This window comes from Octodon degus, unplaced genomic scaffold, assembly GCF_000260255.1.
Source record: "Octodon degus isolate 3935 unplaced genomic scaffold, OctDeg1.0 scaffold00123, whole genome shotgun sequence".
Taxonomy (NCBI): Eukaryota; Metazoa; Chordata; class Mammalia; order Rodentia; family Octodontidae; genus Octodon; species Octodon degus.
In genome coordinates this window covers 319,370-331,967 of record NW_004524699.1, presented here as the reverse complement: position 1 = coordinate 331,967, position 12,598 = coordinate 319,370, and the positions used below count along the sequence as shown (strand labels likewise).

General features: G+C 43.8%; 1 protein-coding gene across 1 annotated transcript in view; it reads left to right on the top strand.

The window, feature by feature from the left end:
• The window catches only part of Ehmt1 (euchromatic histone lysine methyltransferase 1), a 179,980-nt gene that overhangs the window by 68,918 nt on the left and 98,464 nt on the right, over positions 1 to 12,598 (top strand). Inside the window, 1 exon segment of the mRNA XM_004640343.2 lies at positions 11,374 to 11,440. Coding sequence (XP_004640400.2) covers positions 11,374 to 11,440 — 67 coding nt within the window.

Here is a 12,598-nt window from a genome sequence, read left to right as displayed (position 1 = left end):
TTTATTACATTTATTTATTGTGTGTGTGTGTGTGTGTGGCCAGCTCAGCCCACCAGGGGGCGGGGCTGGCTGGCATGTGGTGCTGGAGGATCGAACCGAGGTCCCTATGCTTTGCTAAGCTTGTTTCAAGTAGGTGCTTTAGACCACTGAGCCATCTCTCCAGCCCCATACCTTCTACTTTCTATCTTTGTGAATTTGGCTTCTTTTAGGGACTCATTTGAATGGATCATATAAACTTTGTCTTATGCCTGGCTTATTTCACTTAACATAGTGTCTTTAAGGTTCATTCAAGTAATAGCAAATTTACAGAGATTTCTTTCCTATTTCAGTAGAATATTCCACTGTATACATTTATCGCATTTTCTTTGTTTATTTGTGGATGGATGATTGGGTTGCTTCCACTCCTCGCTAGTTTGACTAATCCTGCTTTGAATGTGACCTGCTTTTGCTTTCTGGATCATGTGGTCAAATCCCCCGCCTCCCCAGCTCATTTCAGTGCAGGCAGCCTGTGGGCACAGAGTTAGGCTCTGGTAGGGGGGTATTTAGTTTTGATATGGGATGTTGTGACATGCAGGGAAGGTGTTAGTCACCCATCTTACAGTCTTGGAGAATTACCACACCGCTTTTCCATAGTGGTAGCACTGTTTTACACTCTCACCAGCAGTGTGCGAGGGTCCGAGTTCCCCCATGTCTTCACCAGCATTTGTTACTGTGCATTTTGTGATTATGGCTGTGCTGATGGGTGTGAAGTGGTGTCACCTTGTGCAGGTAAGTATTGGCTTGATATTGGCCTCTGCTGTCCTGTCCGCTCATGGACCATGGTCTGATCTTCCTAGCTCTGATTGTTCCCTTTTTCTTTGAATTAGGGAACAAAATTTTTTAAAAGAATTTTTTAAATTTCTCTTTGCCAATATGAATGTATTGCAGTTTATTAAAAATTCACAGGAAATTGCTGATGCTGTTGAAGTACAAAATAGGCAGAGCTAATTAATGAGAGGCTGATTGGTTTCTGGAAGAATTTGGAAATGACAGAAAATGAGAATCATGCAGAATGCTAGCCAGTATTGCTTAAGATGCCAAGATCTTAAGCAATGTTTCTTCCCTGACAGTACCTAGCTACAAAGCTAGAAAATGCTCTTAGTATCTTTTGAATGTGGGAACTACTCAAGATAATCTGTGTTGATGTGTGGTAGGTACATTGTGGGCTTGCGCATGGCAGGGTGCGTAAGTGATGCTTTGGTGTGATGCTGTGGCATGTTGACATGAGCAGTGTGTCCAGCCTGGCTGAGGCCTGTGTGGGGGATGTGGAAACACCAAAGAAGAAGTGGGCTGGTTTGGGGCTTATGGAGTGGAGCTGAATGCTCAGCCAGTGTGGCTCTTGCTGGATTCAGAGGTGACCCTGGGGCTGAGTCATCTATGTAGCACTATGCCTGCTCTGTGCCTTCTATGAGCCTCCCTCCCATACCTTGAGCTTGGAATCAGACTCAGAGCCTCATATATGCTAGGCAGGTGCTGTGCCACTGTGCTGTACCCCAGCCTTCTATGAGTCTTATTTATTTACTTATTTATTTATTTATTTATTGGATACAGGGTCTCACTACACAGTTCAGACCTGTCTCAGCCTCCCCAGCTCTGGGAATACAGGCATGCACCATTGTGCCTGATTTCAGGGCCCACAAGGCATGTGGTACCCGGAATCAAAGTCGGGTCCCTGCACTTGCCAGGCAAGCACTTAGACCACTGAATTATCTTCCCAGCCCTATGAAGCATTCTAGATGCTCTGCAGCTTTGTAATTTCTGAACTTTTGTTTTAAATTGCTACAAAGTAAATTAAAGAAAAGTGAGTTTGGGTAAGTTTCCAAAGGTGTGTCCTCAGCCATGTCTCTGTGAGTGCTCACTTGGGCCTGCCATGGAGTCAGGAGAGGCTATCTGACTATTGTATACAGGTGGAAGTCCCCATGGTGCTATAATATAGTGACCCCCCCTGGGAAGCAAATTGTCACTTGGCAGGTTCAGTAAGTTGATTTTCTTAGTAAAACAAATTATGTTTATTATAACTGTACATTCTCAAAAGAGACTGATGTTTAAACTAGAAAATTAGCCTATTTATTGGTGGTAAAAAATATGTAATGTGCTACTGTCTTTATGTAGCAAATTACATAGAAAGTCAAACTAAATGTTTCTTGACCCTAACTCCTGGCCCAGCAGTCACCAGTCACATGCAAGAAGCTTGTTTTGGTCATGGTTGGCTTTTTTGTTTCACCTCTGAAGACCTGAAAAAATTGGTAGGAGCAATTTGGGTCAATAAATTGTAGAGGGTTTAGAGTGGAAAAGGCCCTACAGCCTGTGCATTTGTGCTTTGTATTCTGTATTCTGAGGCCACATACTCAACACATCTTACTCATTGCCAAGTTTGTTCTACCTTCTTTGTAGGTCAGATTTCCTGAAGATGCAGATCAGGGCTATTTAGCTGGAACTTAGTAGCCATTGAGCATAGAGTTGGGTTGCTCAGTGAGTTCTGTGTGCCAGACCTGTGTAAAGAACACAGGCTATTTGTTACCTCTGGTGAGGCCTCAGTAGATTGCCAAGAAAAGGAGGGCAGGAAGAATACTGCTACATAGTACTGCCCTATTACTTCTGGCTCAACAACTGGAATAGGTGGGTGACTTTCTGGTCTTTGAGGCTAGAGCCTCCGCTAGAGACTGTGGATACTGAATTAAGTTTATCTAAAGGCCCATTCATATGCACATCTGGTGGTTGATGGTGACTAGTAGCTCCGGTGGGGTGGCTCATAGGTGATGGCCAGGCATCTCTGAGAACCAACATAGCAGAGCTATGATGAGGTGTGCTCTAGCCTCATGTTATGGAGAGAGGGTTTCTGCACACTCTGTGGGACCAGGTAGCTGTGAGGTCTGCCTGGGAAAGGATGAGGAACGCAGACCCTACCTTTGGGAGAGGAGCATGAGTTTCATGTTATTGAGACAGGTAGAGTGGGGACTGTGTCAGTCTTAGTCTTATTTTTTGTTTTGGAGACAAACAATGCCTGAAAAGCCCTAGGTAAGGACAGCAAGGATGGAGAAACGATGTGTGTGTGTGTGTGTGGGTCTGGGTCTGGGTCTGGGTCTGGGTCTGTGTGTGTGTGTGTCTGTGTGTCTGTGTCTGAGTGTGTGTGTGTCTGTGTGTCTGTGTGTCTGTGTTTGTTTTAGGTGGTTTCACTATGAAGTTCAGGCAGGCTTACCTCAGTCTCCCAAGTGCTGGGATGACAGTCATGTACCACCATGCTTGGTTGGTTGGCTTGTTTCTTTGTTTTTCTTTTGGCAGAGAGGGTCTGTTAAGGGCTAAGTAGCAGATGGAAAAGGAAACATATCTGTTCTGGTCTTTTGAAATTCTTTAAATGCAATATCTGGGGCTACTTTGGATATCAATTGTGTTTTCCAAATTTAGGAACAAATTCTCCTTTTTCTGCCAAGGAGAAGACGAAAAGACAAAAGGGAAAGGAGAATTTCATCATGTTGAAGAGCTTCATTCTCTTTCTTCCCACCCCTTTGGTAATTAGCTAGTCACACTGATGTGGGGAGACGCTAGAGATCAGAGTGGCAGAGAGTGCTCTGCAGGCTGAAGACATCATCTTGGGAGCCACTTGCACTCCTGTGTTCCTGAGGAGGCTACCTGTCCTGCAGGCTTCACCTACACTTTCTGGAGGCAGAGAGGAGCCTGTGGCAGACTGAGCTTGACATTTTTCTTAATTTTGTGGAGGGCAGTCTTCACTCTGAGGTGGAGAACGAGATTATTGCTCTGTGTGTAGAGCTATGGGTGAGGGAGAGCCTGAGGCTAGATATTTTGGTAGGAAGGATTATCTTTCTCACAGTCTCCCTGTCACACTGGAGTCCAGAGGACAGGTTGAGAGCAGTGGTGAGGTCTCCCTTTCCTCACTGTTTGCCACCACAGTCTGGTGCTGTATGAAAGTCAACTCCCAACTCAAGTGTCAGAGTGCAAGTTTATTGAGGCCACAGATGGAAGGCTGTCATTCACTCCAAAATTATTCTTGGCTCTGCTTCCCATGTGAATATTATATCTTTCCCTCTGCTGTCATCGCAGCCCTGCCCTCCTCAGGAGGAATCCATTACTCATTCCTTTGCACTGGCTCTGGCTCTCCCCCCAGAACTGGGTATTGAATCCAGGGCTTAGTTCATGCTAGATAAGAGTTCTGCTACTGAGCTTCATCCTCAGCCCTGAGGAAAAAATTAATTTACTTTTGTTATTTTGATATAGAGCCTCATTATGTAGGCCAGGCTTACCTTGAACTTACTCTGTAGCCCAAGCTCTGAATGTTATATGGTCCTCTTGCTTCAGCCTCCTGAGTACTGGAATTACAGGCCTGAACTACCATAAATAGTAAAAAAGTTTGAGACAAGAGCTTGTTGAGTTGTCCAGGTTAGGCTCAAATTTGTGATCTCCTTACCTAAGCCTCCTGAGTATAATCACACACTACCACACCCAGCTTCTGACTCCCTTTAAATGTGAGTTATGTGGAGCAGTTAGCAGTTTCTGTATTCACACAGGCCTTGAAACCTCACAAAAATGTGGAAGTGACTGTGGAAGAGGATGGTCTTTCTGGGCAGGCACAGAGTAGCTTATTTGTGCCATAAGGTGTGGTTTCCAGGGAGGAGCTGTGTCACAGGGCCAGAAAGGGAGTGTGGCTTGTGGCCTTTCCAGGCTTTCTGCCTGAGCTGGCAGTGTGGGACCCAGAGCAGACGTTGGAGTTGGTTCCTGGAAAATCTAGAAGAATCATGACCAATGTTCAGGTTGCATTTTTATGGGTGATTTTGCAGCTCACAGGGGTGCTGCAGGGCCACACTTTGCCTCGCTCCTTGGGCTGACCTGGCCTGGCTTGGCCTGGCCTGTGTGCCCACTGCCCTGTGGGAACTGTGCTGTTGACCTGACATACTAAATCAACTGGACAGCCCTAGACTTGGAAAACAGTTGGAAAGCATTTTTGTGTGAGGGCACTTGGTAGCAAAGTCTTATTACTGAGGTGGAGTTCTGCCTTTGGGTACATACCTTGTTCTTGGTAAGTCTGACTGTGTTGAGACCGTGCTTCTTTCAGAGTTGTTAACCTAATTGTGTGTCTGTCAACTAGAACTGGTCACAACTGTTCTCTAGTGGTTTTGTTAAGAGCTCAGCTTTCTAGAGAGCTTTGGTTTGAGTGTGTGTGTCTTTTCCCTCTGAGGTCTCCTTCACAGGCTTGTGTACCTATGGCCTCTGCTTATAGCTTATACAGCCTGGCCCACAGAGGCTGGACTGGTGATGGTTTTTTCTCTTGCTTCACTCTGACCTCCAAGAACATGTAGGCACTGTGTGGAAACAGACAGCTTCATGGACTTTGAGAACTGTTATCATAATTACTGTTAGTTTGCTCTTAAAACACAGACTCTTTTCAATTGACCTGACATGTTATACATAGGTAGGGGTATGTTGTGGATACTAAGTTTTGACTGGGAGAAGTAAAACAACTGCTTTTGAGGTAGTGTTTCTAGCCATGCCTTTGTAGATGCTGTAAATGACCTTGCCTTGCCTCCTGGTGGCTGGTTAGATGACAAAAGACCACAGTGTTCTGTCTTCAGTAAATATATGGGGGTGGGCATCACTTCCTCAGCAGAGACAGTTGCAAAATTTGGAAGAAGTTTAAAGCTGTGAATGGTGGAGTTCAGTAGTTCTAGGTAGGCAGAGTAGCCAGGATGGCTCAAGTCTAGACCTGACAGAGCAGAGCAGGGTCCTTCTCATCTCCTGGAACTGAGCTCTGTGCTCCTAATCTGTTCCTTGTGATGTCCCAAAGGTCAGCACCCCATCCAGTCTAGAGCTGCTACTTCTGTCTTCCATATCTTTGAAATTTAAATTTATAGTTTAGATACGTTCACTGGCTTGTCTTTGAAGAATTTTAATACAGCTTATCCAAAAGATACCTATTCCTTATTTGCCTTTGAACTTTAGGTATCTCCTAAGGAGCGGGGTCTTGAGTTTCTATCTTTTCCCACCACCAGACATTATTTGGAAAAAGGAAGAAAATCAGCAATGGGGTAGAAATAGACAGGTGGGCACCTGAGAGGTGGAGCTTGGTGGTTTTCCTAAGCAGTTGTGCCTCAGTTTGCTGCAGAGGAGCTTGCTGGTGAGCTCAAAGAGTATGTGGTAATCTTCCCTGAGAAGGGGACATGGATGCCTCACTGGATTTTAATTCTAGTAATTTGGGGGCCTGCCCCTTAGCTCAGTTCTTTAAGTGGCTGCTTCAACAACGCAATCAGGCTCAGGTTGCTGTGGTTGGATCCCCACGACTCAAGCCAGCCAAACCTGTCCTGAAGGCATTCTGAGCCCCCCCATCCTTAATTCTAATAATTTATACTTTATGTATAGTAGAAACGAACATATAACGATATATAAAATCAATTACAATGAACTTTAACCATATTTTGGCAAATTATAGATGATCAGTCTTGTTAAATGGCAGAGGAGAAATGGCTACATGTAGATGAAAAGCAGTGACATCCTGTGAGCTCCAGTTTATTCAAGTGAAACTTGTACATGTTGCTTTTGTTTTACTTACAGGTTGTGTTAAGTTTTAAGTGATTATTGTGTGCTTATTTTATAGTTAAGTTTAGAGCATTTCAATCATTAATAAAATCTAGATTATCTAAATGTGCATCCCCACTGGGGATTAAAATGCTGATAGGAGCTCTGTGTTATCTGGCCAGACAGACTTTCTGAGTCATGAGAGTGGACACCTACACAAATGCCCACACCAGATCTCACTGAAGGCAGTGGGCCTTGTACACAGATCCTTTCCTGTTCTCCACCATTTTCACACATACTCTCTTCCTCACATTCCCTGTCTTCCCAGCCTTTTGTGTTTGTGTTTTGTGTCTCCATCAGGGAGCTGGATGCAGTGGGCCTATGGCTCATCCAGCCTGGGGCAAAGTTTAGCCTCACTTTCTGGAAAACTTTTTCCCTCAGGTTTTGTGTGTGTGTAAAGCAACCACTTTGCCCTGAAAGAAAAAAATTCATTTTTTCCTTTTTTTGAGGGGTATGTGTCCCGGGAATCAAACCTAGGACCTTGTGCTTGCCAGGCAATTGCTGGGCTGAGCTGTATCTTGGTCAGAAAAAGTTTCATAAATTGAGAATTTTTTGTCTTTCTCCAGCCACTTCAGTACTTTAATATGTTAACATAGCCATTCAAAGAGTAGCACACGGGGCTGGTGAGATGGCTCAGTGGTCTAAAGCACCTACTTAGAACAAGCTTAGCAAAGCACAGGGACCGCGGTTCGATCCCCCAGCTCCACATGCCAGCCAGCCGAGCCCCCTGGTGGGCTGAGCTGGCCACACACACATAAATAAATCAATAAAATTAAAAAAAAAAAAAAACCAAAAAACCCCAAAGAGCAGCACACTATTTTCTAGAAAGATAGTTAAGCCAACTCTGGCATATCAACTGTGGGTAAGTGGGCTCCATTATTTTGCTGTTCTTTTTGCTTATTCTTTATGTTTCTTTATTTTTTTTCAGACAGTCTTACTCTGTAGTTTAGGTGGCCTTGAGTTCACCATGTAACTCAACCTGGCCACAAACTCATGGCTTATCACTTAGACCCGTTCTGATTATGTATTGAGTAGATTTTATGTACACATATGTGTACCTTCACACATACCGTGAGTAGTATGTTAATCTTTGCCATTATACACATTCTGCTTGGTTCTCATGTTGATGCTAGCTGAAAATCTGCATACGCTGGTGAACGCAGTGTTGCTGTGTCAACTCAGCTGCCACAAATTGTGTTAAGTTTTCATTGACTGGCAGAATGTGGTGTGTGTGACAGGTGTGTAGCCTGGCAGCTCCTGAGTTGCTCCTAGAAGCAGGGAGTGCTCCTTGACCCTGGGATCCCTAGGGAAAGTCTTGGACTCTGTGTTTTAGAGAGAAGCTTAAAAGGCTGAGGTACGTTTGTGGATTCTGAGAATTTTCCAGTGGTTTAGCTTAAGGCATATGGACACATAGGAAGAGAATGAGCTGTCTCTGTCTCTTGGTTTGAGATAGGGCCTTGCTACATAGCCCAGGTTGGCCTTGAACTCAGGGTGATTTCCCCCAGTGCTAGATTTACAAATGTGTCTCACCATACCTGGCAGTATTTTTCCTTTTAAAACAATATTTAAGTAGAGTTTTTGAACTCTGAATTTCTGTATTTTAATAGAGAGATGGTGTTCTTAGGTAGATACTCCAGCCATGGGTCCTGGACCTCACCTACCTTAGTTTGTGTAAATTTTCATTGTGGCCATTTAGTAAGCTCTCTTTACTCTTTTCTTTCACCTTACTTATGTTTTTGTTTAGAATTTTACATCAGAAAGACAAAAAGCTTCACAGTTCTAGGAATTCCAAGTTCTGGTTAAGAATTTCTTTTCACTGAAACTGTCCTACCAATTTGATTTGAAACTGTCTCATTGGTATTTGTTTCTCAATAAAACTATGGAAAAAAATAAAATAAAAAAAAAAAAGGAATTTCTTTTCAACCTGAGTTTGAAGTTGGACTTGAGCTTTATTCTTTAACATTTAGTGTGTCACAAAAGCAGATGGAAACTTCACACTTAGTCATGGTTCCTGGTTCACTACCCCTTGTTTTTTATCCTGTGAATGTCCTCTGTTCCAGTCTGACATACATACATATAGCAGGCAGACATAGAGTCCTGTCCTGTCCTTTTATTTTTTATCCCCTCCCTTCTCTTTCCTTCTTTCCTTTTCTCTTCCTTTCTCTTTTTAATTTTGTTTTTGTTTTTATTTTATTTTTGCAGAACTGGGAATTGAACTCAGGCCCTTGCGCTTGCCAGGGAAGCACTTATTCCACTGAGCCATCTCCCTGGCCCCTTGTTTTTATTTTTGAAACAAGGCCTCACTAAGTTGCTCAGGTGGGATTTAAACGTGATCTTTCTGCTTCCTGAGTATTAGAATTACATGTATGTGCCACCACACTTTTTGAGAGGGTCTTGCTATATCTTTCATACTAGCCTTGAACTCAGAGCTATCTTCTTTTTTGCCTTAGCTTCTTGAGTGATAGGATTATAGGTGTGTGCTACCGCACCTGGTGTTTTAAAAAATTCTTGATGACTGAAAAACATGTAGCACCAAAGCTTTGGAAGAACTACTTGTTCTTGTACTTTGTTATGGTTTAGATCTAAACTCCTCCAAAATTCTTTTTTGTGTGTAGGTGATTGACTTGTAGGGCTTAGTATTCACCAGATTCATATGTTGATGAGCTGAGCAGATGAACTTGCTGTTAGGTAGGCTTGGAGTCAGGTTGAAAGAGGCAGGTCACTAGGGGTGTGACCTAGGAGGGTGCATCTCTCTCTGGCTCCTCCCTTCACTCTGTTTCTTGGCTGGTGTGGAATGGACAGCAATCCTGGGCCTAGACCCTTCTTCCATGACATTTTTGCCCTGGAGCCAGCTGGCTGTGTACCAAAACTGAGGGCCAGAATGAACCTCTCTTCCTGTGTGTTATGAGTATCAAACATTGTGTCTCAGTTTCAGAAAAGTGACTGAGACACTGTCTTACCCCTTTTTTTGAGCTTGACCTTGGCTATGGCCTTTCTTAGGCTTTTTAGAGTCTTGGGAGGTGTGCTCATCACTAACTTTTATTTGGGGAGATTCTCAGTGTGTCTTGTGGGAATGAGGTGATTGTGGCTAAAGACAACCTCACAGTGGTTCTTGTATCATGTCTATTGTCACTTTGTGAGGATAGCAGACACTTCTAGTCTTCAGAGCACAGGCATTGGTATGGCCTGAGGTTTCATGATCAGTGTTCATGGTGGCAATGTTCTTACTAATCAGCCATCTGTTTAATGTTAGTATGGACTCATGGTGTCCTCATTGTGTTCAGTGGGTTACAAACTATTACTGCCATCATTCCTTTTTGTTTTTCTAATTTACCAGATTTAGCTTGTTGGATTAATAACACCCTTAGTTATTGTGAGCTGATCAGGCCTACAGGTTCTAAACTGAGTGGACACAAAAAGCTTAAATAAGCAAGACAAATGGTATGATTTTAGGGCTCTGGGAGGATTCTAACCCTCTCACAAATATTTTCTGGGGTTTAGAAAAAAGTTTGAGCAGCCCTTTTCAAACAAAGGAGGGTGTGTGTGTGTGTGTGTTGGTGGGGATGTTGCTGAAGAATATGCAGGAATCTGGGTAGGACTTGGGAATCCCTTCAAGGACTTCTCCAAGTAATACATTATGTTAATTTAGGTGAACTGTCTTGTCTCCTGGAAGGCCTTTAACAGTGAGATGCCTGTAGTTACAGTCTTTATCTAGCTAATTAAGGGTAGAGCTAGGTGTTCTTAGCTGTGGCCTTGTTCTTTGAGGCCTCTTGGCTTCCCCCACCATTACTAGCCTCAGTGGGACCAGTGACTCACACAGGTTCACTTACTATGAGTCTGTAGCCCTCAGCCTACGTACGGCAAACTCACAAGTAAACATGAAAAACAGGAAGATTGCTCCCATAATCGGTTAATATAAATCCTGCTTGGAGCCACTTCATAGTGACCATCATAGCTGTAGGAGATCCATTTGGCTTTGCTGTGTTCTCATGACAAGTCTGTCATTCTTTTATCACTTTCTTTCTTGGGCAGTTCATGGTGCTCTTAACTCAATTTATAGATGGCTTGCCCAACTCTGGCAAAGGCCATTTCTTCAGGAGCTTTGGTTCTTAAGAAAGATGGTACAAAGGGCCGGCCAAATAGCTCAGTGGATTAAAGCACCTGTAAGCAGGCACAGGGGCCTGGGGTTCGATCCCCAGGGTTCCCACCCCCAGGATGAGCTGAGATGGTGATTGAGACTGGGTGCACACACCTAGGATCCCATCTCTTGGGAGGCTGTAAACAGACAGATCCCTACTAGTCTGATCTAGTAGTAAGACCTTGAACAACCTGATCCTTCCCTAAAATACAAAAGAAAAAAAAAAAAAAAAGAAAGATGGTACATAGGATCCAAGGTGCAGTTCTTGATGCACCTGTTGCTGCCAAGGGCCATTGATTTGAGGACTCTGATGTATTTAGTTTCTGTTGTTTATATGCTATTGGCAGCCATTTCTGTGCCCAAAACCAGTCCTCGTCCTTATTTAGGTGTATATTAAGGCTCTTCTATAGAGGACAGATACATGTTACTTCGTTTTTCCCCCTTGGAATGATCCTCTTACAGGTAACTGTGCTGTCAGTTGAAGAACTCAACCCTGAGAATCTGATAGTGAGTTTTGTAACTATGATTTGTTTTAGGGAAATCATGCTAGTAGGTTGCATAGTCCATCTTTGCTGTATCCAAGTTGACAGCTTTTTGTTTTATTTCTAAAGCAGGCAGTGCCGGCCAAGGGGGAAACTAAGCAGGATTACTGCATGAAAACTGAGCTGCTGAGAGAAGGTAAGGACTATTTGCTGGATGGAGTAGTACTCTGTCTGCCTACTATTTATCCCAAGGCTGCTGACTTTTTAGTTTTACCTAGGGTTATTGCGTAATTCCTTCTCTTTGCATTCCTGAACAGACAGATGGACAAACACACACACACACACATACACAGACATAAATGGAAAGATCTGCCTGAGAAGGAAGAAACACAGTATGAAAAAGCAAAACCTCTGCATATCCTTATTCTAAAGTATTCCCAGAAAGTGAAGGTGAATGGTCACTTGAATGTTACAGCATCTTTTTTTTATACCACTGAAAACTGGCACTCACCCAGCATTTACCAGATAACAACTGGATAGACAGGCTGGTATATCCACATGATGGGACGGTGAGCAGGTTGCATGCATGGTTCATGCCACAACAGAGATGAATCTTACATGTGTTTTGCCAGGTGAAGGAAGCCATACCTCTAAGGCCACATGCTATGTGACTCCATTTATATGACATTCTGGACAAGGTGAACTAGAGGCTTGGAAGACCTAGGGAGAGGCCTTGAAAGGGAAGCAGGAGGGAGTGTGGGCAGGCAGCTATTTGGTAAGGAGGAGATGCTAAAGTACATCTATAGTACTGTGCACTGAGTGTGCTCATGGCCTGCCTGACCACACTGCAGAGGAGCTGGCCAGATACCTTGGAATACGATGTCCCGTTTGGAACCCCCCTCCAACCCCAAGGCTGGTCATTGGGACCTGTGGGGGCTCTGGCCCAGGTATGCCCCCTGCCAGCACCAGGCTGCCCCTTTTCCTGCGTCCTGCTCTCACCTTGATTACCTCTGGGTGCTATAGGTCTCCATCTAGCTTTAAGCCTCTTACCTGCTTGCTTCTTGGGTGCTGTGATAGAGACCTGGTGCTCTGGGGTTCCTCTACTCATGCTCTCTGTACTCACCAATGTCTCATCCTGTTTGTGAGACCGGTCTGGTATTTGTTTCTTCTGTGTTCGCTGAGTCCTGCCTCTGTTCCTCCTCTGTTTCTTGTAATTTTCTAATGTATCAGGTGCAACAAGATCACTCAACCCCTTCATTATTAGCATTTGCCCTTCTCTTTGTCCTTTTTTAGTCACCCAGTAGTTCTTTTTTTTTTTTTATAGTAAACAGTAATATGTCTGTAAGTTATTTCT